Raw genomic sequence first — 25,534 nt, 5'->3', positions numbered from 1 at the left:
TAAGGAAAGTATATGGCTCCCCAGTGACCTGCCCTCTTCTCTTCTCCCCCTCAGCGTGACACAAGTGAATTTGCGCGTCCAAGGTCAAGAGAGAGGCTTGAACCTCAGAGACTCAAGAGTGACAAACCTGCGCGGTGAGCTGCACTCCCAGTCTGTAAAACTGGGCAAATCTGCCGAGGAAACCATCAAATGGTTGAATCTCAGGGAGCAGATGCTGGAAGATGACATGGAGGCGGGGAAGTGCAGTGGTTTGAACACTGAACAGGGATGGAAGGTGCAGGGTCCTGTGAGGTGCTCCTTGAGGTTTGGTGTTTGCTTATATGGGTCCGTGGCATTTAGCCACTGTAGGGTCCCCATCTTATAGTGGCAAAGACAGCTGAGTTTGGGCAGCAACACTTGATAAGTGGACAGTCGGCTCTGAGTGGGTTAAGTATGTCCTGGAGGTGGAGTGGCTGCTTTTGAATGCCTGAAATCAAGTGGACGCCACAGTTGTCTCTGTGCAGCGTTAATAAATGGAGACATGTGCACTGCCGTCCCCCCTCCCGACTCATAGACACGCTCAAGTCAGACAGCTGCCTGAGTACAGGCAATCCATTGCAACTGGTTGAATCTTACGGATTCACCACATTGCACTTCAGTGGGGGAGGCCCATATTCCACCCTTCCCACGCACTGATACAGTGCTCGCAAGACAAGCCCAAACGCTGGGGTTGAACGTGGTGGGTTTAAGCCCTGTTACTGGGACGAGACTAATAAAGACTTTTTTAAAATGAATAAAAGGTAAGGCTGGTCGGGGTGGGGGGAGGAATCAATAAAAATATTCGACTTTCAGAACTTTGCAAGGTTCAAAATGTACCTATTTTCACTGCAGAATTTATCCTGGTATGTTTTTTTTTATCGAATTTCCCAATTGAAATGTTTTGTTTACTGAAAACACATTGAAACCATTATCCAATGAAAATTTTCAGTTATATAAAAGCGACATATTTGGAGAACCTTGAGGAATGTTTGTGAGAAAAGGCCTATTTTTAGATGGCACAATTTTTCATTCAATAAACTCTGACCACATCTATTAAAACGCGACTATTTAAAAGCCTTAAAGGCTGGAAATAATGCCTAAATTAACAATGGTAGTAATTAACCATTGGAAACAACTTACCAAGGGTTGTGGTGGATTCTCCATCGCTGGCCATTTTAGAATTGGGACTGGATGCTTTTCTAAAAGCTCTGCTCTGGGACTTATTGTGGGGCAGGTCTCTGGCCTGGGCTATGCAGGGGATGATCACAATGGTCCTTTCTGGCCTTGGAATCTGTGAATGAAATCTCTGAATAAAAGGCAAAAGTTCAGCCAGGAGAGCAAACAACACAGACGCCTTTGCTGCAAAATTGCAGGATTGTGCTCCGGGGTATTATTTTGGGTGCTTCATCGTTGCTGTAATTTTTTCCCTGACTGTCTCCTTTCTGTTCTTGGCAGGCCGCCACCACCTCCAGTCACAGAACTGGCTGACTTTGATCACAGTCGTGGTTTTACAAGCCAGCCTAGCTCTGTGCGTCAGTTTTCTAAACCGGAGTCTTCTCCGAAAGGTAAGAAGAGAGGCCCATTACTGCTTCAGCACTTTGTTTACTTCGGTGACGCAGTTCAAAGAATCAGCCTGAAAAGTATTACTCTCTGGTGGCTGCTGGGTGTGGATAGATAGAGAATATCACATTACACCTTGCAGACACATGATTCTGCTCAATAAGCCATCTGTTCTCAAGTCCCTGCCGCAAAGAGCTTACATCTAAGAGCTAAATTCTGCCTCTTGAGAACACGCAAGAAAGAACAAGAACAGAATGGTCTGGCAACTTCATTTTCATGCGTGACTAACTCAAGGCACAGGATGAGACTGAATGGTGTGAAGGCAGTAAAGCAATTTGGGCTTCAGCTGACTCATCCTGCTACATAGAACAATCCTACACACTAGGGAACCTTCCAAGAGTTGTCTGGCTGGTGGATGACAAGGCTGAGGCTTTTCTGTACAGCGCTAGACTTGCCGTGTTCATCAGTCTGTTTGTGGTTTTTCCATAGCCCTTGTTACTAGAGCATCTAAGCACGGTGCTTTCTGAAACTGCTGGGGACTGGGGTCCCTCAGTTCTCCAGCTTCCATAGCTAGGTGCACAAGACAATGGAGAGGAAGGGTTGCGGGGGCTAGCGTATGTGAAAGAGAGGGGAATGTTGGGGGCACTTGGTATAGGTTACTAGATGTTGAATCAGTGCCTAGTGCCATTCTCACAGGTGGGCTGTAGGGGGCCATTCACAGACTGAGCAATTGAAGGGTTTGCCTTCTCTGTGGACCTATCCAGGTGTTTCCCAAACCTTTTACTGACCCTAATAGTACACGTTCCCCACTTCTGAATGTTTGAATGCACCAACGCTCAGACAGTTAAACAAACCTCGGGGCTGCTAAGAACTAGAAGAAAGCTTTAGATCTGGCAATCCTCACTGTGCTATATGCCAGTGGTTCTCAAACGTTTGTACTGATGACCCCTTTCATGCCCAAGCCCCTGAGTGTGACACCCCCGCCCCCATGCAAATTAAAAATGCATTTTTTCATATTTAACACTGTTATAAATGCTGGAGGCGAAGCGGGGTTTGGGGGTGGAGGCTGACCGCTCGCAAACCTCATGTTATAACCTTGCGGCCCCCTGAGGGGTCACGACCCCCCAGTTTGAGAACCCCTGCTCTGTGCTAACTGATTTTTCCCTTTTGTTTTATAGGTTTCCATTCCAAGCAGTAAAAAGCTAGACTTCGCATTGATACTGACGCTCTTCTGTAGCAGACATTACTGGAATTCCCAGGAGAGCTTCTCATTTCCTTTACCCAACTCGAGTTCCATCCTCAGGACTTCTTCCTTTTTAAATATCATGCCAATAAGTAGTATATGTTCATTCTGGTTTCCTGGTTGTTTGTGATCACTTTAGTAGTGCAGTAAAATCTAGCCACTGTGTAGCTGGCCAGCTGTACCCAGCTAGCTGACCTGACAACACCTTTACAGCCCTCTAAATCCCATTTTAGCTACAGCTGCATCTTTGACAATTAGTGGCTTGATCTTTGGGAGAGAGAGAGAGACAGACAGACAACGGGGGGGAAACGTGTGAGGTGGATTATGGCAATGCAGAAATCCAAGGAATAGGATGGAGATTAACACGTGACTCAGATGACACACAGCTTTCTGTTGTAACCAGGATTGCACATCTCCCCGAGTCCTGAGTGAGAAACCGGAAGCAAATCAACACAGAGCAACTGCTGTTTTCCATGGTAGTTGGCATGAAGGTGAACGCGTCTTCGTACATCTACCAGCAGGCTGCTCAGACGTCACGCCCTTTGGAGAACCCCCTGTTCTGTCTACCAAGTCTCTGCTGTGCTGTCGCTTCTTAGGAAACACCTTTTGGGTGACCCATGTAACATGCTTCTGTGTCCGAGTGAGGCCTCTGAATAAGGGGTTATAAAACTTCAGCTCATGCAGTACGTCTTGTATGTATTGCTTTTGAGAAGTTCTCAGTTTCTTGATGCAGCTGTCTGGTGGAGCCAGAGGGGAATATAAATTCGTGGGCCATAGGGCCAAAAGGGACCATTATGATCATCTGGGGTGACTTCATGCACGGCATGGGTCAGAGAACCTCACCCAGGAAAAATGTGGGGAGCTAGTATTCTTTACACCATTGAGCCCAATCACTTGTGGCTGAACTAGAGTGGGTCTTCTAGAAAAGCATTCAGTCTCTGTTTAAGATGCCATGTGAGGATGAAGTAATCACTTCCCAGAGTGCAGGAATCCTCCCTCAATTGAAGATACCCACTTAGGTTCTCTCCTGTACTGATTTTTGTGCTCCCCGCCCCATGGGAGATGAGTACCTCCTGAACCACCTCCCAGTGCTTTCAACCTCAGCGTTTTTGTCAATCTCTATGCAAATACACTTGAATTGCAAAGCTGACCATAGATGTACAGTAAGTTCTTAAGCCTATCCAGCCAATAAGGGCTAGATGGCCAGTCCGCAAGTCAGTGGTAGGAATCTGAGGCAGTGGACTGGTGAGCAGCCTGGGAGGGAAATTCCTTGATTTGCTGCTACTCCAGAGAGGTAGTAAACTGCACCGAGTCTGTACTTGGTGCATCACCTCCCAGGGTCAAGATGCTGCGGGGCGCACGGAGAGGTAGGGAACGCAGCGGCTCTCCAGAGCCTGCTTGCATGAAGCGATGGTGCACTTCACTGGCACAAGGGAGTAAGGAATGCTTCTGTCCCCTCTGCTCCTTTGTAGCAGTCTGCAGGAAGGGCTACAATCCAGCCCCAAGGCCACATCTTCGCTAGGAGGAAACAATGTGTTCTTAACTCCAGCTAAGACAGGGCTGTCTGTAGCTGTCCCACGAGTTAAAGGCTATGGAGCAGCCTAGGGTTTACCCTGACTTTCTAACTTATGTGAAAACTACAAATTGCCCTGGTCCTCACTAGGATTTTACCTCTGATTAGTTACCCTGTGTTATAACAACAATACCTGCCATGCAGCACCTTTCATCAGCAGATCTCAAAGCAATTTACAAATCATTTTACAGATGGGGAAACTGAAGCATAGAGAGGGGAGGTGACTTGCCTAAGGGCACCCAACCGGCCCGTGGCTAAGCTGGGACTGGAACCCAGTTTTCTGAATCCCAGTCCAGTGCTCTATGTGTCAGGCCACACTGCCTCTGTTAGCTAGCATGAGTCAAGAACACACCTTTGTTCTGAATGAAACAATGGTGAGTTAGAAATAACGTGAGGGTTTTCTGCATTGTTGGTATCCCCCACTGTCAAATGGACTCACACCGACATCTCCAGGCTGCAGACGAGCGTGCCTGCTTTCCCCTCTGCCTCTCTCCAGGGGATTCTGAAGCTGTCTCTTCCTCTTCTCAGGAAACAGCCCAGGCCGTGGCTAGATTTGACTGCTCTTGTCTCCTGCCCTTCTAATTGCCCCACATCCATCTCGTCAGGAGCGTTAATGGAGTTTTAAAGGAAACAGTCCCAAAATGCACAGTGTGTTTTTTATTTGATAATCTTGGCATTTGGAAGGTTTTTATGTTATGAATGTTTATTTTTATATTTCATGGAACAGTCAGTGTTTCTACTGCTGAGAATGTCACTTCCTTTCCTGCATCCCCCCAACCTGTATGTATTGTGAAACGGAACAGGGGCCGGGGTGACAATTCTCAGATGGTCCAAGACCAGGTCCTGCCCCTTGGGTCATCCGGTAGTTGCCAAATCAGAATATGGTTGCGTTTTACACTGGCTTTGTGCAAGTATAAATGATGTCACAAGGTGGGGAGGAGAATCCAACCCCTGGAGCTCAGCTACTGTCGGGGTTTGGCAGTTTATGATGATTTCCCCTCCCACACCCTGACTGGAGGCTGCAGTTTCCATCTTATCCCCATTAGGAAAGTCTTTAGGAGCCCCATCCTGCTCCTGTTTCCGGGCTTGATTCTGGAAAACATCCCTATTCAAGAAGGGTGCTCAAGTCCCATTGAAGTCAATGGGACATAACATGCTTAGTTAGGTGGCAAAGCTCCCATTGACTTGAATGGGAACTGGATCAGGCCCTAAGAATCCATCCCTGCTCCTGTTGAAGTCAATAGGCATCTTTTGTTGAGCAAGGATCAGGTCCTAAATAGGTGGAAGATCGAGGACCTGATTCACCACAGGCCTAAGCAGCCACGAATGACTCTGCTGATATCAGTACAGTGGCCGCTGCTTACGCCAGACATAACATTGGCCCTTAGAGCTAAAGCTCCAGCTGCTTGGTTGGTGTCTGTGATGATTCTAATAAGACCCAGCCAAGGCTATGTGCTCTTTCCCTGATGGAAAGCCAGGGAACCAACCTTTCTGTTGCCCCATTTAAGTAGCTTGGCCTATTGCCTTGCTCTGGATTAAAACGTATATGGCAAAAGGCCGGGGAAACCTGCCGGTGTCGTTCCCACCTCTGTTGCATTTCTTCCTGTGTGCTTTATGACAAGTAACAGAAAGTCCATGGTAGTGAAGCATGTTGCTTCCCGAGTTTCCATAGCCGGCAGGCACACGTTACTAATGCTTCCCAAAGCTTTGATTTACATAGCTCACTTCTTACAACAAGAGTGGGAAGCAAACGAATTTCCATACCCAGTCTTGGTTGATGCTCTTGCCACCACTTGGTCTTCCGTCCAAAGCACAACAGTTGTAGCCATCTTTGAGGAGTGCGGTTAGGCAAATGGAGTGATCGTGCCTTAATCCCGGGGTAGTTGACACCATAGCCATTCTGATCAGAGTCAGTGTGCTATAAAATAAACCCAGCCTGCCATCTTAAGACATGTACTGTACAATGAGGAGAATGGAGGATGCCAATGGGAGACAGAGGCAGCAGGTTAACCTCATGGTTTTTAAAGGACTTTCTTGAGTGAAAAATCGTGTTTTAATTGGTAGGTTATTTTTTTATCATTTGGCTTCCCTCATGGGGAGGGAGGGTAGAATCTACAACAGCTGAAGCTGCTTAGCTCCACAAAGGGATCTTGTATGTACAGTATTTTTATATTGCAGCAAGGCAGGCTTTTATGATGGGAATTGGAACAATTCATCTTTAATACAGGAAAAAATGGATTTTTTTTTTAATAGCCCTCAACTTTGTGATTTTCATTTTGTGCCAAATTAGACCAGCTGTTCCAGCGTAGGGTATTCATTCAACTTGCCACACTGGATTGATGTATGTACGTATTTTTATTTTTTTTTCAGGATTTAATGTTTGATTAAGATTAGCCTGTATGCAAGCTAACTGTGGATTTCAAATTGATGATTTCCGTGCGTGGGAATGTTTTGGAGGCAGTACAGATACAGTGATTTTATTTTAAGGCTGCAGAATGCCCAGCCTTACTGTGTCCTCTTGTATCCCAGCATGGCCAATCAGTAAAATAATCAAAAGTGGCCTTCTTATGCAGCATATCCTCCCGGGCATCTGCCGCCCTGAGCAGGTTCTCAGTGCTGTGAGCCTTGGAGAGCCAGTGTGGCTGTGCTGAGATACGACAGGGATGGGCACAATATTTAGGCCTAGATAGAAGTGGGTTGTCCCACAGGCCTTGCCCCCTGGGAAGCTCGATCCAAGCAGAGTTGTTGTTATGGAAGGGATCCTGCAGCACCGGGGAACAACCTTTGATTTTGCACTTGCCCCATCATTGCCCAGACCTGCAGTTGAATTTTGCCCATCTGCCAGTGCAGGGGACAGTTCTTGGCCCTTGTCTCCCGGGTTCCAAAGCTCTCTTGACTTTCCCTAATGTTGTTGGTTTGAGAGACCTCTATGGGGCAGCACTGATTCTGATGGGAGGTTTGGCAGTGCAGCTTGGAGCTGTATATATCACTCGATAGCTGGTTGCTTCTGTGGAGAAGATATTTTTAATCACTATAAGTAGCAGTTGCACAGTTTATTTTTTAAGATGATGCTGTAACAGACCTTGTGGTTCTCTAATAATTTCACGGTCGTTGTCACTATGCTGCACACAATGGCTACAGCAGGCCTAGAACTCAGCACCTCCTGCGCTGAAAGCACAGGGCCTTGCCTCTTGAGCTAGAAATGTCTCTCCATTACCTTTTAGCAGCACAGGGTCTATAATAAGACGCAGTTCAGACTCTATCCAGCAAAGGGCAGTGGTGGAGACAAACCCTGCCCCCTTAACTACAGTCCTGTCTCTGTCCCAATAAGCCATTTCACTGTATCAGTGTTCTCTTTAAGTCTATTCTGCTGCGTCTCCAACTGTGTTTATGCACTGCAATACAGCTAACCACCTCAAAGAAGTAACTAATGTAGCTCTTCAGGGTAAACTTTCAGCATGGGGCAAGGAGATATTAGCCATAGAGTAAAATTAATTAGTCAAGTGGCTAAATCCCTCAGAGCTGCAAATATACCCTGTGCTCTAACAGCTAGCCCATAAATGTAAATTGGACACTGACAATAATCCATCTATGCAACCCTGTTATTTTTTGACTGTTCGTCCTCTAGTTTTATCAGGTTTAACATAGAACTTCTGAATGATATTTAACCAAAGTATCACGTTTGTGTGTATAGCATGATTTGCTTCTTTTTTCCTGAACTCATTGAATGTAAAGAGAATATCGCCTTGTCCATCTTGTTCAATAAACCGTAGTCTTTTGTTATCCACCTGCATCCATCTGTGTTCTTCTCCAGCGATGCATAAGGCTATTGAACTTAATTATTTTTCTTGATGTGAGTCAAAAGACTTGCTAAGTACATTTTCCTTGTCAAGTGTCCACTTTTTGTTGCTTCTGTAAGAGCTGGAAGGTGTGAGATTTCACATTCCAGTTCGTTCCATCCTTGGCTTCTTTTGGTGCTTAGCTTATAATAGCAATGATTATGTTCTTCCAACTTAATAGAAGTAGCAAAATATTAGTTTATATTTTAACTTGATTGTATTGTCCAGAGGGATTGAGAAGGGGTGGGTAATGTCATGGAAGGAATCTGGCCTGTGTCACTTATTGAGACTGTGATACTGGAAAAATAAAGCAGTGGATTCATTTGCAAGGTGTTTTGTTTTTTTTTTAAAGTGTGGTTTATAATTTGCAAATAGTCCAATTGAAACTTCCCGAGTCTACTTAATCATAGTATCATAGAATATCAGGGTTGGAAGGGACCTCTGGAGGTCTAGTCCAACCCCCTGCTCAAAGCAGGACCAATCCCCAATTAAATCATCCCAGCCAGGGCTTTGTCAAGCCTGACCTTAAAAACTTCTAAGGAAGAAGATTCTACCACCTCCCTAGGTAACTCATTCCAGTGTTTCACCTCCCTCCTAGTGAAAAAGTTTTTCCTAATATCCAACCTAAACCTCCCCCACTGCAGCTTGAAACCATTACTCCTTGTCCTGTCATCTTCTACCACTGAGAATAGTCTAGAACCATCCTCTTTGGAACCACCTCTCAGGTAGTTGAAAGCAGCTAACAAATCCCCCCTCATTCTTCTCTTCTGCATACTAAACAATCCCAGTTCCCTCAGCCTCTCCTCATAAGTCATGTGTTCCAGACCCCTAATCATTTTTGTTGCCCTTCGCTGGACTCTCTCCAATTTATCCACATCCTTCTTGTAGTGTAGGGCCCAAAACTGGACACAGTACTCCAGATGAGGCCTCACCAATGTTGAATAGAGGGGAACGATCACGTCCCTCAATCTGCTGGCAATGCCCCTACTTATACATCCCAAAATGCCATTGGCCTTCTTGGCAACAAGGGCACACTGTTGACTCATATCCAGCTTCTCGTCCACTGTCACCCCAAGTCCTTTTTCGCAGAACTGCCTAAATAAGCCTAAAATGGGATTAGGGAAGCAGAAAAGGGATGTGATGTGATCAACCACCTTAGAGGCGCCAAAGACTACTTTCCAAATGTGTGCAACTGAAACATGCAATCAGACACGAAGCTGCTCCCAAGTCACAACTTAATTTGTAGCTGAACAAGCTAAAATAATGTGAGGGTCCTAAAGACTGGATCAAGGTTTGGAGTTCAAACTGTAGACCTTCCTTAATCATTTGTTCATTCATCTCCCGCCTGTTTGCTAAGTGAATTCACGGTGCTGCTGCAGAAAAGAGTAGCCAGAGGATGTTGGGTCACTCCCAGGGTCATCAGAGGCAGAATCCTTGTCCGCAAGAGACCACCTTTCATATCAGGCCCTTTCATAATGAGTCAGCCTAACTTCCATCCTTAAAGGGTCTTTGTGAGTTTAGGGGCCTGGTCTTCCGCAGTGCTGAGTGCACTAAACTTCCATTGATTTCAGGGGGCTTCATGCCGCAAGCCATGTCCTCTCCTGGTATGACATCATGCTGATTTACCATTCCCACCATCCTGTCCCCTGTCTTAATTAAATACTCCGGAGCCTTGTGGACTGCTCCGCTGTGTGCACCTTTGCCATTTCCCAGCTTCAACCTCTTGCCCTCTGGTCAGGGTTCCCTTCTAAAGCCAATTCCCATAGGGGACGGCAGAAGAAAAATTACCAATGTGTTGAGAAAACGAAAATAATATGGAGCAGTTAAAAGCTGGAAGGAAGCTGGCTATAAATAAATGGCATTAAGTTAAAAATTGCACATGTGTTTCAATGTGCTTGCAAATTATTATCAGCATCGTGCTGGTCCGTGAAATGCCTCTTTCTTTTCTCCAGGCACTTGTCTATAAACAGCCCTGTGCTAGGAGATCAGGGGACATATGCTGGGGACTGGTAAACTGGGGGTTCTGAGGGGCAAGTAGCATACCGCAGGGGCAGTATTCGTTGCCTGCTGGGAGAAAGACGTATGTGAGAGAAGGGGTTTGTGACGGGTTCTACCCAGGGTGCTGCTTGAAACTGGGGTCCTACTGAGCCCACCTAACCCACCAGCCTGTGCTCCCTTTTCACTGCACTGCTGTGACAGGCTCTCAAGCCCCCTCCAGCGCTCACACACACACAGGTAGGGACACACCCCGCTGCAGCTTCACACACATGCTGAGATCAGCTCTGTATGGGAAGGCTCAGCTAATGAATTGCCCAATACTCAAGTGCACACCCCCCTCTAAAGGGTAAACCCAAAATTGTAACGTCTTGCGTTGCACAGAGAACTATACAGTGCAAGCTCATGAAATTTGCCCCGTCCCTCAATGTGGAGAGGGATATGCACAGTTTTCTGCCGCAGGGTATAATTTCCATACACACTGGTTTTAGACCAAACAAAACAAGTTTATTAACTACAAAAGATAAATTTTAAGTGATTATAAGGGATATCAAATAGATCAAAGCAGACTACTCAGCAAATGAAACAAACTACTTACGCAGTCTAAGCTTAAGATACTAAAGAATCTAGTTACAAGTAGTACTTTCTCACCCTAAATGTTGTTTTAGGCAGATTACAGAGATTCTTGAAGGCCAGCTGCACTTACTGGCATCTTACACCTTCAGATACTCCATTCACTAGCTGGACAACCTTCCAGCCTGGGCTCAATCCTTCTCCCCTCATTCAGTCTTTGACTGCTGTAAACATCTAAGAAACATCTGAGGCGGGGATTCAGTTAAGAACAAGCCATGATTATGTCCCTCCTCTGCCTTAAATAGGTTTTACATATGGCAGGAATTCTTTGTCTTCCAGTGTGGTTCCTAGCCCTGCTCAGTGGAAAAATACTAATATTATCATGGAGTCCAGCATCAGGTGCCTTGATCACATGACCTTGCAGCCATACTTCCGAGGCTGTTTGTAGTGTCCCCAGGAAGGCTCCCCGGTGAGAGATTAGCATCTTCTAAGACCTATTGTTCTTCCGAATGGCCCTTTCCAGCCAGCAATCTAGACTGATTGTATTCTGTCTAGTGGGAATTCCCCAGGGGTAAACACATTTGTAATAGATGCATAGACAATATTCCTGACTTCAGATACAAAATGATACATGCATACAAATATGATAATCATATTCACTAAATTAGAACCTTTCCAGTGATATCTCACATGCCTTATCTTGCACAAAATACATCATAATTATGCCATACTCACATCATAAAAATTTTACTATGAAGAATATTGGGCGTAATGAACATGGAAACCAAGAGAGAGAAGCCAGTCGGGACTCCGCAATTGCTACCACTTTATTGTGGAAAGTGCTCAGATATTATGGTGCTTGTTGGTACTATAAAGCCCTAAAGATGTAAAGATAGTGGGTGGGGGAGGTATAGGTGGGCCAGACTGGGTGGATGAGACAGCTTCAAATTGGCTTGTCCCACTGGCTCCAATCAGGCATTCTGCCACATGCCTTGTCTTGAGATCAGGCACAGGAAGGGGGAAGCTCTTTTGGGACATCATAAAAATAGAGTGGAAGGAAAATGGGAGAGACATGGTAGCTGCCACTGGGGGATGCAGGGGCTACATTGGAAAGCAAATAAACAGCAGGAAATAACTCCACCTGGAACTATGTTTGTTGTATTAGCAACCTTTCATACGAATGTCTGCCATTGGCTTGGTACTGAGCCTCTAGTAGAAAATGTCCAGTTGTTCAAATTTCCATCTTGCCAAATACATTCTGTGCTTTAAAACCCCTTCTAAATTAGAGCTGGGGCATGTCCCACTGTACACACGGGTGCAGAATTCGCCAGCTGTATTACCTACAGAATAAGATTCCACTCGTGCAGTCAGTGTGAAGCAGCTACAAGCATGGGTGAGAGCTTTTTCTGTGCAGAATATCAGCAGGTTGAGTCATAGCTGAGATGCATGGTCTGTTACCATCTAATTTTTAAATTCTTGGCTATTTTGACTTCATGAGTGACATGCCATGCTGTTGCATGAATGTATCTATGCTATGCCAAGAGTCCTAGATCTTTGGGATATCAGAAGTAACTCAACCAATGACCACCCTGGCTGTACAGCTAATTTGGATGCAGCGATTTAATTGGTTGTACGAGGGAGACTGCACAGATGTTGGATTACTTGGCCCAATTGCTACAGTTCTTTAAAAACTCAGACCACAACCAGTGCACAAGATTGTCGCAAATGCACAAAGCTCCTCCCTGCAGCAAAAGCCTCTCAATTTGCCACCCACGCAAATCAACACAAATGTCCCAGCACAACTCACCTAGACACAAATCACCACAACTGAAATAATGCCAAACAAGCATAGGTCCCCCACTGCAGCACGCCCACCTCCTTTGCCACCTGCACAAATCAACACACATCTTCCAGGACTGTCACTCTGTCATTCTGAAGCCTAGGATGTCTGCTGCATTGCAGTGAAGTGATGGAAACAGCTACAGGTGTGGTTAAGAGCTCCTTTTGTTCAGAATATCCCCAGGTTCAGACAACACCAGGCTTCATGAGAACCAAACGGGACGGTGGAGTCCAAAGGCGGTGGGAATCATAGAATATCAGAGTTGGAAGGGACCTCTGGAGGTCATCCAGTCCAACCCCCTGCCCAGAGCAGGACCAATCCCCAACTAAATCATCCCAGCCAGGGCTTTGTCAAGCCTGACCTTAAAAACTTCTAAGGAAGGGGATTCCACCACCTCCCTAGGTAACGCATTCCAGTGCTTCACCACCCTCTTAGTGAAAAAACTTTTTCCTAATATCCAACCTAAATCTCTCCCACTGCAACTTGGGACCATTACTCCCCGTTCTGTCATCTGCTACCACTGAGAACAGTCTAGAGCCATCCTCTTTGGAACCCCCTTTCAGGTAGTTAAAAGCAGCTATCAAATCCCCCCTCATTCTTCTCTGAATGTGACAGCTGCTCAGAGAAGGATGGAGTCACGGCTCTGTGGAAACAAAGAGATGTCTGTGCCTCCAGCCAGGGGTCAGCTCTGTGTACAAACTTTGGGGAACATGTTCAAACAGCATCACTGCTCTCTGCAGTGCAGTGCGTGGAAGAGCAAAGGACAAGGAGTAATGGTCTCAAGTTGCAGTGGGGGAGGTTTAGGTTGGATATTAGGAAAAAAATTTTCACTAGGAGGGTGGTGAAACACTGGAATGCGTTGCCTAGGGAGGTGGTGGAATCTCCTTCCTTAGAAGTTTTTAAGGTCAGGCTTGACAAAGCCCTGGCTGGGATGATTTAATTGGGGATTGGTCCTGCTTTGAGCAGGGGGTTGGACTAGATGACCTCCTGAGGTCCCTTCCAACCCTGATATTCTATGATTCTATGAAACAAGTGCTTTTGGTTTGGGCTTTTACACACACATAACTTTATGAACTATATCTGTGGACCAGCATGGGCTTTCAGCTCAATATACTATGTATCAGGAGGAGGGAGATCCATGTGATAAAATGCAACCACTGTAATAAATAAATTTGTCACGCCCATTTGACCACCAGCCCGTCTGTGGGACTTGTTTAGTGGCTTGGGATGTTAGAATGATGTCAGAGAGCTGCTAGTTACTGCTTCTTTTTTTTTTTTAATCAACCTGTCTGAGAAATGTTTGCTCTTTCTCCTCCAAAGTGTGAAATTTCTCAGCCTTAAAAAAAGAAGCAAATACTATGAAGGATAGCTGAAAAGATCATTTGATTGGAAAAGGGATTTTTAAGCTGTACCAGCATTTTTGTGAAAGAAAATCCTTATTGGTTGAAATTTTCCAGGTTTTTGATTAAATGATTTGCAATGAAATTTTTGTGATGCAACTTTCATGTTTTTACTAGAATGGAGCCTAAATGAAAATATTTCAGTGTTTAGTTTTTTAAACTGAAAAATTCTCTATGCAAATTGTTCTGTTGAGACCCTGGAAAAATCTGTGAAATTTAGAATAAATTTAAAGTTGTTCATTATGTTCAAATTATCACAGAAAAGCAGTCTCGTTTTCTCCATCAACTAGATAACACTTCAGTATCCATTCTCTGCGCGATAATACTTCCCTGCCTCCCAGAGCGGCTGTGAAGATTGAAATGCTAGAGTGAGACATGAAGTTAACTGAAAAAGCAAAGGGTAGGATGATCGCCCATTTGACAATTTTTCCTGGATATTTTGGGTTTAGTTTTGGTTTTTATTAAGGCCTGGTTTCTACCCAGTGAATGAACTGGTATCACTATGAGATGCAGAATTGTGATTTTTAAAACAAATCTATGTAGATTATACCCTTTCAACCCCTTACCCGGATGCAGTCATGCTGGTATAAAGATGCCATATACCAGAATAGTTCAGTCCGGTCCCTGTACAGCTATACCAGCATAAGCAGCTTTATGCCAAGATAACTGCATTCATGCTGAAGGGGTTGTAAGCTACACCAGTGTAAAGTGGTGCTTATTCTGTGCGCTGACAAGGACGCTAACTATTGCCAGGGTTATATCTTCTGCCGGCCACTAGAGGTCTCTCCAATATACAGGTTTCAGAGTAGCAGCCGTGTTAGTCTGTATCCGCAAAAAGAACAGGAGGACTTGTGGCACCTTAGAGACTAACCAATTTATTTGATCATAAGCTTTCGTAATATACAGAGAGACCAAGAGCCCTGCTTTCAGTTCCAGCTATCACTTCCCTGCCCTGTTTTGGGACAGTCTCTTAGAGGGGATGAGATAGGAACTGAAAGCTTCCTACTGCTCTGAAATAATTATAGATTAGAAGATGAGGTTTAAAAATTTAACCCAGCCCAAGCGTCGTCATCCCCATGCCCAATAATAAAAGAAGCCGGAAGAAAAACCCAGGGGATCTGCAGTACCATTGGATTCAGCTGGACTTTTCTTGCTGAGGGCGAATGGGCCAATTGAATCGCTGGTGTAGCTCAGCTGATCTCAGTGGAGATACATGAGGGCTGAATTTTTTGGCATCTTGTCTGCAAACCAAGAAAAGAGCAGATGAAAGCAGGGCAGGGCACATGCTGAGTGTGAGCTGAGGGGCTCTAGACCGTGGCTTCCATCCAGACAACCTCTGACTTTAATGGCAAGGCCAGGCTTGTATTGCTCATAAACTGAAATGAAAAGCAAGTTCTGCTCCTCTATGGAGGAGAACCAAATACAAGCAGCTACTGAGACAGCGTGGTCATTTGCCACTAGCCCTTGGTCAGCATCTGAGCAGGAGGTTCTCTCCCCAGGCCAGACAAGAGCCCGGCTAGGATGGGCAGAGCAGCAAAAGGCAACTGTGTGGCTTGCACTGTACCTGCTACATTCAGCAAGGGATGCTGCAGCTGCTGGAAGCCAGGTTTCTACTAGTTGCGGCCAGAGGCAGGGCATCACCAGGGAAGGCCTCCATTTACGGATGACTGCGATTAGACTGAGCCTAAATCTCAATGCCAGTGGGAGCCCCTCTGACACCTGTCCATCCCCACCCACCCACCTTTTGAACCACTGCGGAAGAAGACACTCGATGCAGATGGCAGCAGCTTGCTGGAGAAATGAGCTGAAAAGAGAGTTTGAAAGATCTTCAATCCATCTCTAATCCTGCAGGACACTCACCTAGGGCTGCCAGGTGTCCCCCGCTCATGTGACAGCCATGCATTTGGCTGCCCTGGCACCTATTCCTGCACACTGGTGGGATCCTCATGCGTTTAGCTGGCCTACAAGCAGAGCTGCAATTCCTCCCAGGGCTGCGTGATAGGTCCTGGTTTGAGGCAGCCCATCTGACACTCGCCTGGCTGTTCCACTGCTGGATCTGAGGGGAGATGGCCACAGCAGTGGTAGCCAGAGGCTGGGAAGGTGGGGGCAGCAGGTGGCCAGATGGCTACTGAGAACAGAAGCTGATGGAGCTCAGTAAAAGCCCCAGGCTCCCCGCAGGGAGCTGCCTCTACCTAGGCAGGCTCCCAAACCCCCAGGCTGAGAGAGAGAGAGAGAGAGACACCCCCACCCCGACCAGACCCCAACCCTCTTCCAAAAGACACCCACTTACCCTAGCACAGTCCTAGCTAGGGGCCTGTCTGAGCTGAAATGGCAGCTGTAGCTAGTGCGACTCTGAGCTTTACCAAGGGGCTGGGCTACCCGCATGAGACGGAGCCAACAGGGGAGGGCGGGCAGCGTGTGGGAGGGGAGGGGATTTTAGGCTGAGGAATGAAGACGGTTGCATTGCTCTATGAAAGAAAGCGGCCAGTGGTTTGTATTGGGTCTGGACCTCATCCATGAAGGATGCCGAGGGATGTGTTTTACCTTCACCAGGCCTGCTGTATGTTTTCTCCCCAGCTGCTCAGACCCTCACCTGCCATGGTGCTTAAGAGACGTGACTTTTTGGCTCTCACAACATCTGAAGACTCCTGCCTGATATCTACATCATGGGGAGATGCTGAATAGCTCTCCAGGGAGGAAAGCGTTGATATACGTCCATCGCTGGACCCGTAGGTGGGGCATCACAAGGGCAGATACCCCTCAAGGAGGGCACTTCATGGACAAGAACCATGTGCCCAGTGTTGTGCCAGCCACAGAGAGCACCACACAGTGTCTGCCAGATTTTCCACTGAATGCATCCGATGAAGTGAGCTGTAGCTCACGAAAGCTTATGCTCAAATAAATTGGTTAGTCTCTAAGGTGCCACAAGTCCTCCTTTTCTTTTTGCTCTCCATTAGTCAGGCAGTTCGCGGCTGGCCGGAAGATGGGGTAGCCTCAATGGGATGCAGAGGGAGGAATTTTGTTGTTGCTGACAAGCAGTTCTTAGCAGGGGGGCTGTGCAGAGCTTTGCAGGGGGAAGGACAGGCAGGTTCACTGTATGTGACGCGCACAAGTGAGGAGCACGAGACCTGCACAATGCAAACTGCTTACACCACAGCTCAGGTGTAAACACAGGGGGCAGCTGAAGTGTGTCTTGAAAATTGTGCATTGGCTAGAGGAGTTCATGGGGCCTGGTTCTCTCCTGCCTTGCACCTTGCATAGCTCGTTACACATTAGTTAAGAGGGCAGCAAGCGTTAGGAGCGGTGTAAAAGTGAGTGCAGAGTTCTGATCTGGCAGCATCTAACTCCCGCTTAGCACAGAGGACAGTGATGACCCAGGCTGGGGAGAATCGCTCAGCATGGTTCTAGCTTGGGCGGGGGCTTGGCAAGGACCTTGCTTTTTCCTCTTCCAAGCCAAAGGGAGGGAGCTGGGTGGATAAGGGTAACTCGGGGCAATCTCTTTGCTGAGCCCGCACCAGCCACAGCAGCGGTCAGACCAGCCCTGCAGAAAGGGCCTGACACACAGGAGTGCTGGCCAGGAACCAAGACTTTGCTCTTCATGCGAGTGGTGGGGGGGGCAGGGGTAGGGTAAAGTGTCTCTGGGGGAAGTGGATGAATAATTACAGCACCTGGGACACAGGGCGGAACAGCAGCTGTTGTGGGTCTCTGGGAGGGAGGCAGGGACTGGGGGTCTGGCCTTCCAAAGACAGGAGCCCAGAGGGCAGCAGTGTCCCAGGGGTGAGCTGGGCCCAGCAGCAGCATGGGGTAGCTAGGACAATGTAGTGCAGAATCTGGCTCGAAGCCTTCAAGAGGAACAGGCGCAAAAGTAGCTGATGGAAGGTGGCCTGTCCTTGTGCAGCTCCTTGAAATGTCTGCTGTGCTTTTACATGAAGGAGACAGCAGAATTCTAATAATTCCTGGTGAAAAGGACACGGTTGCCATCGACATCACACAGATAAATGAAGCAAATGTTTTCTTCTCTCTGGCTTGCCTAGCCTGGGAAATAAGCTGCTTTCTTCACAGAATCAGAAAATATCCGGGTTGGACAGGACCTCAGGAGGTCATCTATTCCCACCCCTTGCTCAAAGCAGGACTGACCCCAACTAAATCATCCCAGCCAGGGCTTTGTCAAGCCGGACCTTAAAAACCTCAAAGGAAGGAGATTCCACCACCTCCCTAGGTAACGCATTCCAGTGTTTCACCACCCTCCTAGTGAAATAGTGTTTCCTAATATCCAACCTAGACCTTCCCCGGCTGCAACTTGAGACTGTTGCTCCATGTCCTGTTCATTACACTTAGATCAATCAAGCTAAGGTGCTTTTTTAATTCAATTTAGATCAATTGAGCTAGCGAGCTTAAGTCAGTTGAAAACCCAGTTTGACAGCAGTGTAGATGCAGTGTTGACACCTTCAACTGGATTTTAGCAGGGCAAGTGGTTGCATTAGGGGCTTTGCCTGAGCGGATAGCCCAGCACAGGTTTAAAAAGGAAGTCACTTTTTTTCTGCACTCATATCTTTTGCTTTTTGTAAACATTCTGGCAATTCACTGGCCAGCGCATTCACAGACACAGCAAATACTCACAGGAAGTGAATTTCGAATTTAAAAAAATCACAAGGATTGACACCAGAAACCTGAGTTGAAGAGTTACTCTCACCCAGTCAGGGAAGGGAATCCAAGGTGACCTACCTAGCCAGTCAAAATAGCTGGAATTCTGAATACTGAACACTAGCAACAAAACTGCTCACAAACGAGCCATAGCACAGAAAGTATTTGCAGAAATGAGAACCGCAGCCAATGGGAGCTGCAGGGGCGGTGCCTGCGGATGGGGCAGTGTGCAGAGCCGCCTGGCTGCGCCTCCGCATAGGAGCTGGAGAAGGGACATGCTGCTGCTCCCTGGAGCCACTTGAGGTAAGTGCCACTCAGAGCCTGCACCCCTGAGCCTCTCCCCACTCCCCAACCCCCAGCCCTGATCCTCCTCCCACCCTCCAAACCCCTCGATCCCAGCCCAAAGCACCCTCCTGCACCCAAAATCCCTCATCCCCAGCCCACGCCCAGAGCCTGCATCCCTTCCCGTGCCCCAGCCCTGATCCACCCCCTGCCCTCCGAACCCATCAGTCGCAGCCCGGAGCACCCTCCTACATCCCAGTCTCCTCATCCCCATCTCCACCCCAGAGCCCACACACCCAGCCAGAGCCCTCACCTCACCCCCTGCACCCCACTCCTCTGCCCCAGCCCAGAGCCCCCTCCCACACCGTGAACTCCTCATTTCTGGCCCCACCCCAGAGCCCGCACCCCCAACCAGAGCCCTCACCCCCTCCCACACCCCAACCCCAATTTCGTGAGCATTCATGGCGCACCACACAATTTCCGTACCCAGATGTGGCCCTTGGGCCAAAAAGTTTGCCCACCCCTGATCTAGACCATCCCTGGCCGGTGTTTGTTTAACCTGCTCTTACAAATCCCCAATGATGGAGATTCCACAACCTCCCTAGGCAATTTATTCCAGTGCTTAACCACCCTGACAGTTAGGAAGTTTTTTTCCCGTCGTGGGCTTTTTTCCCCATGGCAGGCTTTCCCCATGGTGGGCTTTTTTCCCCATGGCAGGCTTTCTCCCATAAACAGGCTTCCCACCTGGTCTGGTTGAACCCATTGTCAGGTGACAGCAGAGTAGCTCTGTCTATGGTCCCTTCAGTTTTTAGGCTCTCTGCTGAGCTTGCCAAGGAAGAGATTCAGCAAATGTGCCAAATGTGGTGACCTCAATCCTGCAAGGTCTCAGTGAAGTTAGGGGACTGCACGTGCTTTGCTGGATTGGGTCAGAGTTTATAACACCCTGTAGAGTTAAGCCCCATCTGGGAACTGGACTGAGACCACTGGCTCATTTTATGTAGGCCACTTAACATCTATCCAAGGGAAATAGCTTGTGGTCACCTCCTGGTAACTGTAATGGAACCAGTTAGTCTCTAAGGAGCCACAAGTACTCCTTTTCTTTTTATAATTGAACCAGTCACCTATAGGCAGAAGGCTCCATATCTCATTTCCAAAATAATGTACTTATTTCTACAGGCCTATGGCTGGAAACCAGCAACTGTGACAATTCATCCTCTGGGGGTCCGGGAGCCCCATATTGGAATGTGATGGTGCACTGGTATTTACCATACACGTTGTTGATGTGGGTTTATAGGGGAGTGGGTAGGAACACCTATAGTTAGTTCTTAACACTTTTAATTGCTAGGGATTCTTGCCACCTTTCTTTTTAATGATACTGCACCAAAGATCTGTGCATATGTTCTTTTCTTTATACAATTACACACCAAAGACCTATGCTAAACAAACTTTATGTAGGTGGCAAAGCCAAGCACTCAACATTTAGGAAATGCCAGAATTCAGGTTTCCTGTGCAACCTTAATTCAGCTCCCCTTGTGCGTATGCATCATGCTACAGTCTTTAATGACATGATCACATACTATTTTCCCCCAGGACACCTGAGTCATTCAGTGCACAGGTTGAGTGTTCTGGGGGAAGAATTAAAGCTGCCCGAGCTTGCTCAGAGCCTCTGTGCTGGGACTCTGAGTAGAGATTTTTGGGGAACACTGTTCCACTGCTGTGTTGTCAATTATGAGTTTCCCATACCAGATAAAACCTTGATGTGTGGTGACAATTAAATCTCATGTAAGGGAATCAATTAATGTCCACAAGTAATCTGGCTATTTAATATACAAACACAGGGCTGCAATTCCTGAAAACCCCAGGTTATCTTTCATCCAACTCCCTAACCCTCACACAGGCAGGAACACAGCCTGCTTTCACTAAGAGCTTCCTGCTTTCTGAGTCCCACACTTTGGGTTTACTGCTTATAAGAGCCCTTCCCAACATGCTCTCCTGGCTGCTGGCCCTTTAAATCTGGGGGAGAGTGCCGGCTCCAGCCCTAGGATGGCTGCTGGGTCTCTGATTACTGCAGGCTGCAACTCCCTCTCTCTCAGCTAGTATGTGAGTATTTTGCTTCTTGTATGTTGCTCAGTTTTTTGCTTCTCCCTGGGGAGGTGACAGGTGCTGGAGGATGCCAAAAGCATCAGACCATCTCCTAGTCTGTTATTGTCTGTCATCAACACCACAGTCGTTAATCCAGAGCACCTGCGTGTGCTGCTGCGTCCTTGGGAAGGGAGCGACCAAGGGCTTCTCTGGCTTATTTCGTTGCTGTGCTCCGGGGAGGCCTGGCCTGCTCTGCTGCAGCCTCAGGCAGTGTCCTGTCCTATATACAATGTACCACTTACAGTCTGCAAGCTTGGCAACTTGGTTCTCTGGGAATATGCCTGGGAGAACAATGTGCTGGTCCAAACGGTCGCTGAAGGGGAACGTCCTCTGCTGGAGCTCAATGGGTTTGCAATGGGAGAGGGTGCTCATGAGGAATTGTTTGTAGCTCTCATCTGGTTGGGTTTGTTACACATGAAGCAGTAAAACCAAATCACTGTATTGCAAGGTGTGCTTTGTTCTTTGTTTGACTCCGTTCACTGTTCAGAGAAGAAGCCTGGGATTGGTATGGTCCTGTCACTGCTGCTTGAGAGATGATGGATGCCCTGGTGTTCAAAAGCGCTAGAGAATATCCTGTAGAGAAAAGCTCTGCCCATGGCTGTGCAGATAGACAAGTTACTAGAGCAAAAGTATTTTATCTGCTGCGCGGGAAAGCGGGCTCAGTGCATGCAGAGCAGAGAATGGACCAACGACCTGCCCCAAGCAGTCTAACACAGAGAGTTGGTCTGTTCCAGCTCTGTTTTCTACAATCAGATGTCCCCCACACTTGGCATTAGCTGCTCACTATTATCCAATTACGAACCTTTATTCTTACTGTGTATTACTGTGTCCTCTACTAGTCATACCGTGAGCTTTCTCTCAGCTGGTTTTTGCACTGGTGTGTTCAGGTAACTGGAGCTACCTCAGTACCTAGAGAGAGAAAGATGAGAACTCAGTGTCACTCCATATTCCTACCTAGACTGTTAAGGTTGCTATGCCCCTCCCATAGTCATTCCCACCCTTGGGGAGTGAATATAAAAGGCTGCTAAACTCTACCAAGGTCTTGTCTACACTTAAAAGATTTGCTGCTTTCACGGTGCTGGCATAGTTAGAAGAACAAAACTTTCCCAGTGTAGATGCAGCTGTGTTAGTACAAAAATGCTTATGCTGGCATAGTGTACTCTGCTCTGGAGCAGAATAAGCTAAACCAGGCTAAAGGATCTTGTACCAGGATAATGTGCCAACATGAAGACTGTTCCCAGCACAGCTGTGCTGGTAAGAAATCACCCCCTTTACTGACACACTTATGGCAATAAAACTTGTGAAGTGTAGATCAAGCCTGACACTGGGAGGAGTTCACATCCATGCTGCACGCCCTTCTGGCTACAGAAGGTGCAAGACTGTGGAGAATAGCCTTCCAAAAGCAGTGGGGGCAAAAGATCTATCTGGCTTTAAGATTAAACTCGATAAGTTTATGGAGGAGATGGTATGATGGGATAACATGATTTTGGTAATTAATTGATCTTTAAATATTCATGGTAAATAGGCCTAATGGCCTGTGATGGGATATTAGATGGGGTGGGATCTGAGTTACCCAGGAAAGAATTTTCTGTAGTATCTGGCTGGTGAATCTTGCCCATATGCTCAGGGTTTAGCTGATCGCCATATTTGGGGTTGGGAAGGAATTTTCCTCCAGGGCAGATTGGAAGAGGCCCTGGAGGTTTTTCGCCTTCCTCTGTCGCATGGGGCACGGGTCACTTGCTGGAGGATTCTCTGCTCCTTGAAGTCTTTAAACCATGATTTGAGGACTTCAATAGCTCAGATATAGGTGAGAGGTTTTTCGCAGGAGTGGGTGGGTGAAATTCTGTGGCCTGCATTGTGCAGGAGGTCGGACTAGACGATCATAATAGTCCCTCCTGACCTTAGTATCTATGAATCCATGATTATTATGCAACATGTTCATTATGGTAATGCCTGAAGGCCCCCCAGGAATGGGCCCGTTGTGTGGACACTGTACAGACCCAGAGTAGCACCTGCCCATTGCTTCGTATTCAGAACTCTCAGATGCCATTGAAGGACTGAAAGACGTCAGGGAAATGAACAGCTGCCGAATGGTGGGAGAGTGACTGGCACACGGCACCTTGGACGGCAGGCCCAGTGTTGACTCTGCTTAGACCTGGGTAAAACACTAGTCCATGAGAGATTTACCTGAGCTGGGGCGGCTGCAAGGCTGGACGCTGCCAAACCTATGGGGCTGGCTCTCCCCATGTCTTTCACCTGGCATTGTTATTTACAAAGTAATTGTGAGTTCTCACGTAGTCGCATTTACCTCTCTCTGGATATCTGATGCAGTCACTGGACAATCAAGCTGCTGCCTCATTACACATACTTCTTCTTTCTCTGCCTTCCACCTTTCCAGCAAGTTAGAGGCCTGGTTTCCCCCGGCACCAGCTTCACACCCAGGCCCCTCCATTGACTTCTCTGAGTTATTCCTGAGAGCAGAGTTAGGGCCCAGTCCCTGCTCTCGGCCTGCCAGTCCTGCAGCCTCGCTCAGCCGTTCTAGAATGAGTCCCCTTGCTGAGCTCGCAATCTGTGGAGAACAGGAAAAATCAGCTGGAAAGGGACATGGCAATTTGCTTTAGTCTCCAGATAGCGCTGGAAACTAAAGCTCTCTAGCCATGGAATAGGGGCAGCAGTATAAGCTTCCTCCACAACATTCTCTGCCAATATGCCTCTACCCTCACTTAGAAAGACCTCGTGGCTACCGTGACCATTCAGTTCTTGGCCTCACAACTGACACTGACAGTTGTGACGGTGGGTTTTGTTGTATGGATATTTACCCACCTGGAAATGGGCAGAGTCAGCCAGATGTATTGCATGGGGACCACCCGTCAGTCATCAGATGATAGCGTTTAGATTGGGCCAGATTCCGGTGGGCTGGCATACTTACTGTGAAATTTGGGGAGTGCAACATACAATATCTCAAGCAAGTATAGTTTGGCTCACACTCTAATGATTGGCTTGGTCCTTCGTAATCTGGTAAGAAAGCAGGTTTACTGAGTGGGGGTGTGTTAGGAGAGCCACCAGGCACAGCAAGTTGTAGGTGACGCAGTGGACTACCCACTCCACCAGAAACAGTGACTGAAATTGGTTGATGTCATTCCAGGCACGGTTTCAGGTGAGGTGGATGCACAACCTCAGATCACAGAGAGAGAATCAGCTAGCGTCTATCACACCAAGAGGCAGGGTCTGTATCTTGGCTCCTCACTGCTGTTTCATCTCCAGAGATTTTGGGTGCTGTGCAGCAAACACACACCACCTGCAAAAGAAACAGTGTGTTGAGAAGACAACGTGCTGTTCAAATAATACCGTAAGGCCTGCAAGTAAGGGCTCCTGCTGGATTCGTGCAGCACCCTGCTGTCCGGTGTGGCTGGAAGTGTGCTGCACGCCATGGCCGTTGGGAACCTCCCAGAGACAGCTGGGTAGAGAAAGCGGCCACTCCTGCTCCAAATGTGCACGCCGCTACCGTCTGCGCGGATGGGGAGCTGCGGTTAGCAGCATAGGGCTTATCGGGGCACCGTTGAGCCGTTCTCATTCCACCCAGGAGAGTGGCACGTGCGCTTTTACCAGTTGTCGCCGTGACAATTGAGCAGTTGGGAAAAGGTGCTGAGTGGCCACCCGGGAGTGTGAAGTCCTCTGTCGATCCACAGAGCAGACAAAGCGTGAGCAGTGACAGTGCAACCTTCCCCCCTGCTCGGACCCGAGCCTGCCTCACCCCCAGCCTGGAGGGGTGGGAAGGGAGTCCAGTCTCCACGTCCGCTCAACTCGTGGCTTCTCCACTGAGGCGGCCAGAGACACGGTGTTTTGTTTGCTATCTATTGTTATCGCTCCGAACCCCGGATGGCCTTATTCAGCTTCTCTCTGTGTTACGCAGGCAAAACGTGGCTGGGAGTTTGCCTGCGTGAAACCTGGGGATCCGTTCTCCCCTCCACATGGGATCCTGGGGAGGAGCCTGCCTGGGTGGAACAGGCAGTGATAGGGTCTTGCATCTCACCTTGCCCGATATCCACTCTGGAGGGTCCCCGTGCTGCAGAGCACAGCTCCTACAAGCCTGAAGCGGGTCGGCTGCCCCCTCCAGACGGGGTTTCCTTCACGCACTGGGAGAATGGGGCCCTGGGAGGGGATTTCAGAATCATCCCCTCCTTGTTATCAAAGGCCACATTTCCTCCTCCCCCCACCCATCCAGCGATTTGGCTTCGGTTTACACTGGCTGTAGGGCAGACCTAATGTGTTGCCCCGTGCTGGGATCAGCTGCCGATTGCTTTGAGACTAAGTTCCACCCTTTCCCCCTTAATCCAGACTGAAGTAAGGACCATTCCAGAGATCCCTCTGTGCCCTCCAGCGGCTGTGCATTGCAGCTCACCATCCCAGACGCTCTTGGTGAGC

General features: G+C 47.8%; 1 protein-coding gene and 1 long non-coding RNA gene across 2 annotated transcripts in view; one reads left to right on the top strand and one right to left on the bottom strand.

The window, feature by feature from the left end:
* The window catches only part of CCDC50 (coiled-coil domain containing 50), a 56,073-nt gene extending 47,511 nt beyond the window's left edge, over window positions 1–8,562 (top strand). Inside the window, exons 9-11 of the mRNA XM_084639726.1 lie at window positions 55–134; window positions 1,474–1,583; window positions 2,757–8,562. Coding sequence (XP_084495852.1) covers window positions 55–134; window positions 1,474–1,583; window positions 2,757–2,776 — 210 coding nt within the window. The 3' untranslated portion in view covers window positions 2,777–8,562. The remainder of the gene's footprint in view (window positions 1–54; window positions 135–1,473; window positions 1,584–2,756) is intronic.
* Window positions 8,563–20,768: 12,206 nt separating this feature from the next.
* LOC311525867 lies at window positions 20,769–24,196 on the bottom strand. Its single transcript, XR_014712880.1, has 2 exons — window positions 23,418–24,196; window positions 20,769–22,018 (listed from the first exon to the last, which is right to left on the bottom strand). It is a non-coding gene; the product is annotated as an uncharacterized lncRNA (long non-coding RNA).
* Between the last annotated feature and the right edge of the window lie 1,338 nt (window positions 24,197–25,534).

Source organism: Lepidochelys olivacea, assembly GCF_965140295.1.
Source record: "Lepidochelys olivacea isolate rLepOli2 genome assembly, chromosome: 9".
Taxonomy (NCBI): Eukaryota; Metazoa; Chordata; order Testudines; family Cheloniidae; genus Lepidochelys; species Lepidochelys olivacea.
The sequence above is the reverse complement of the archived record's forward strand: the minus strand, read 5'-3'. Positions and strand labels throughout refer to the sequence as shown.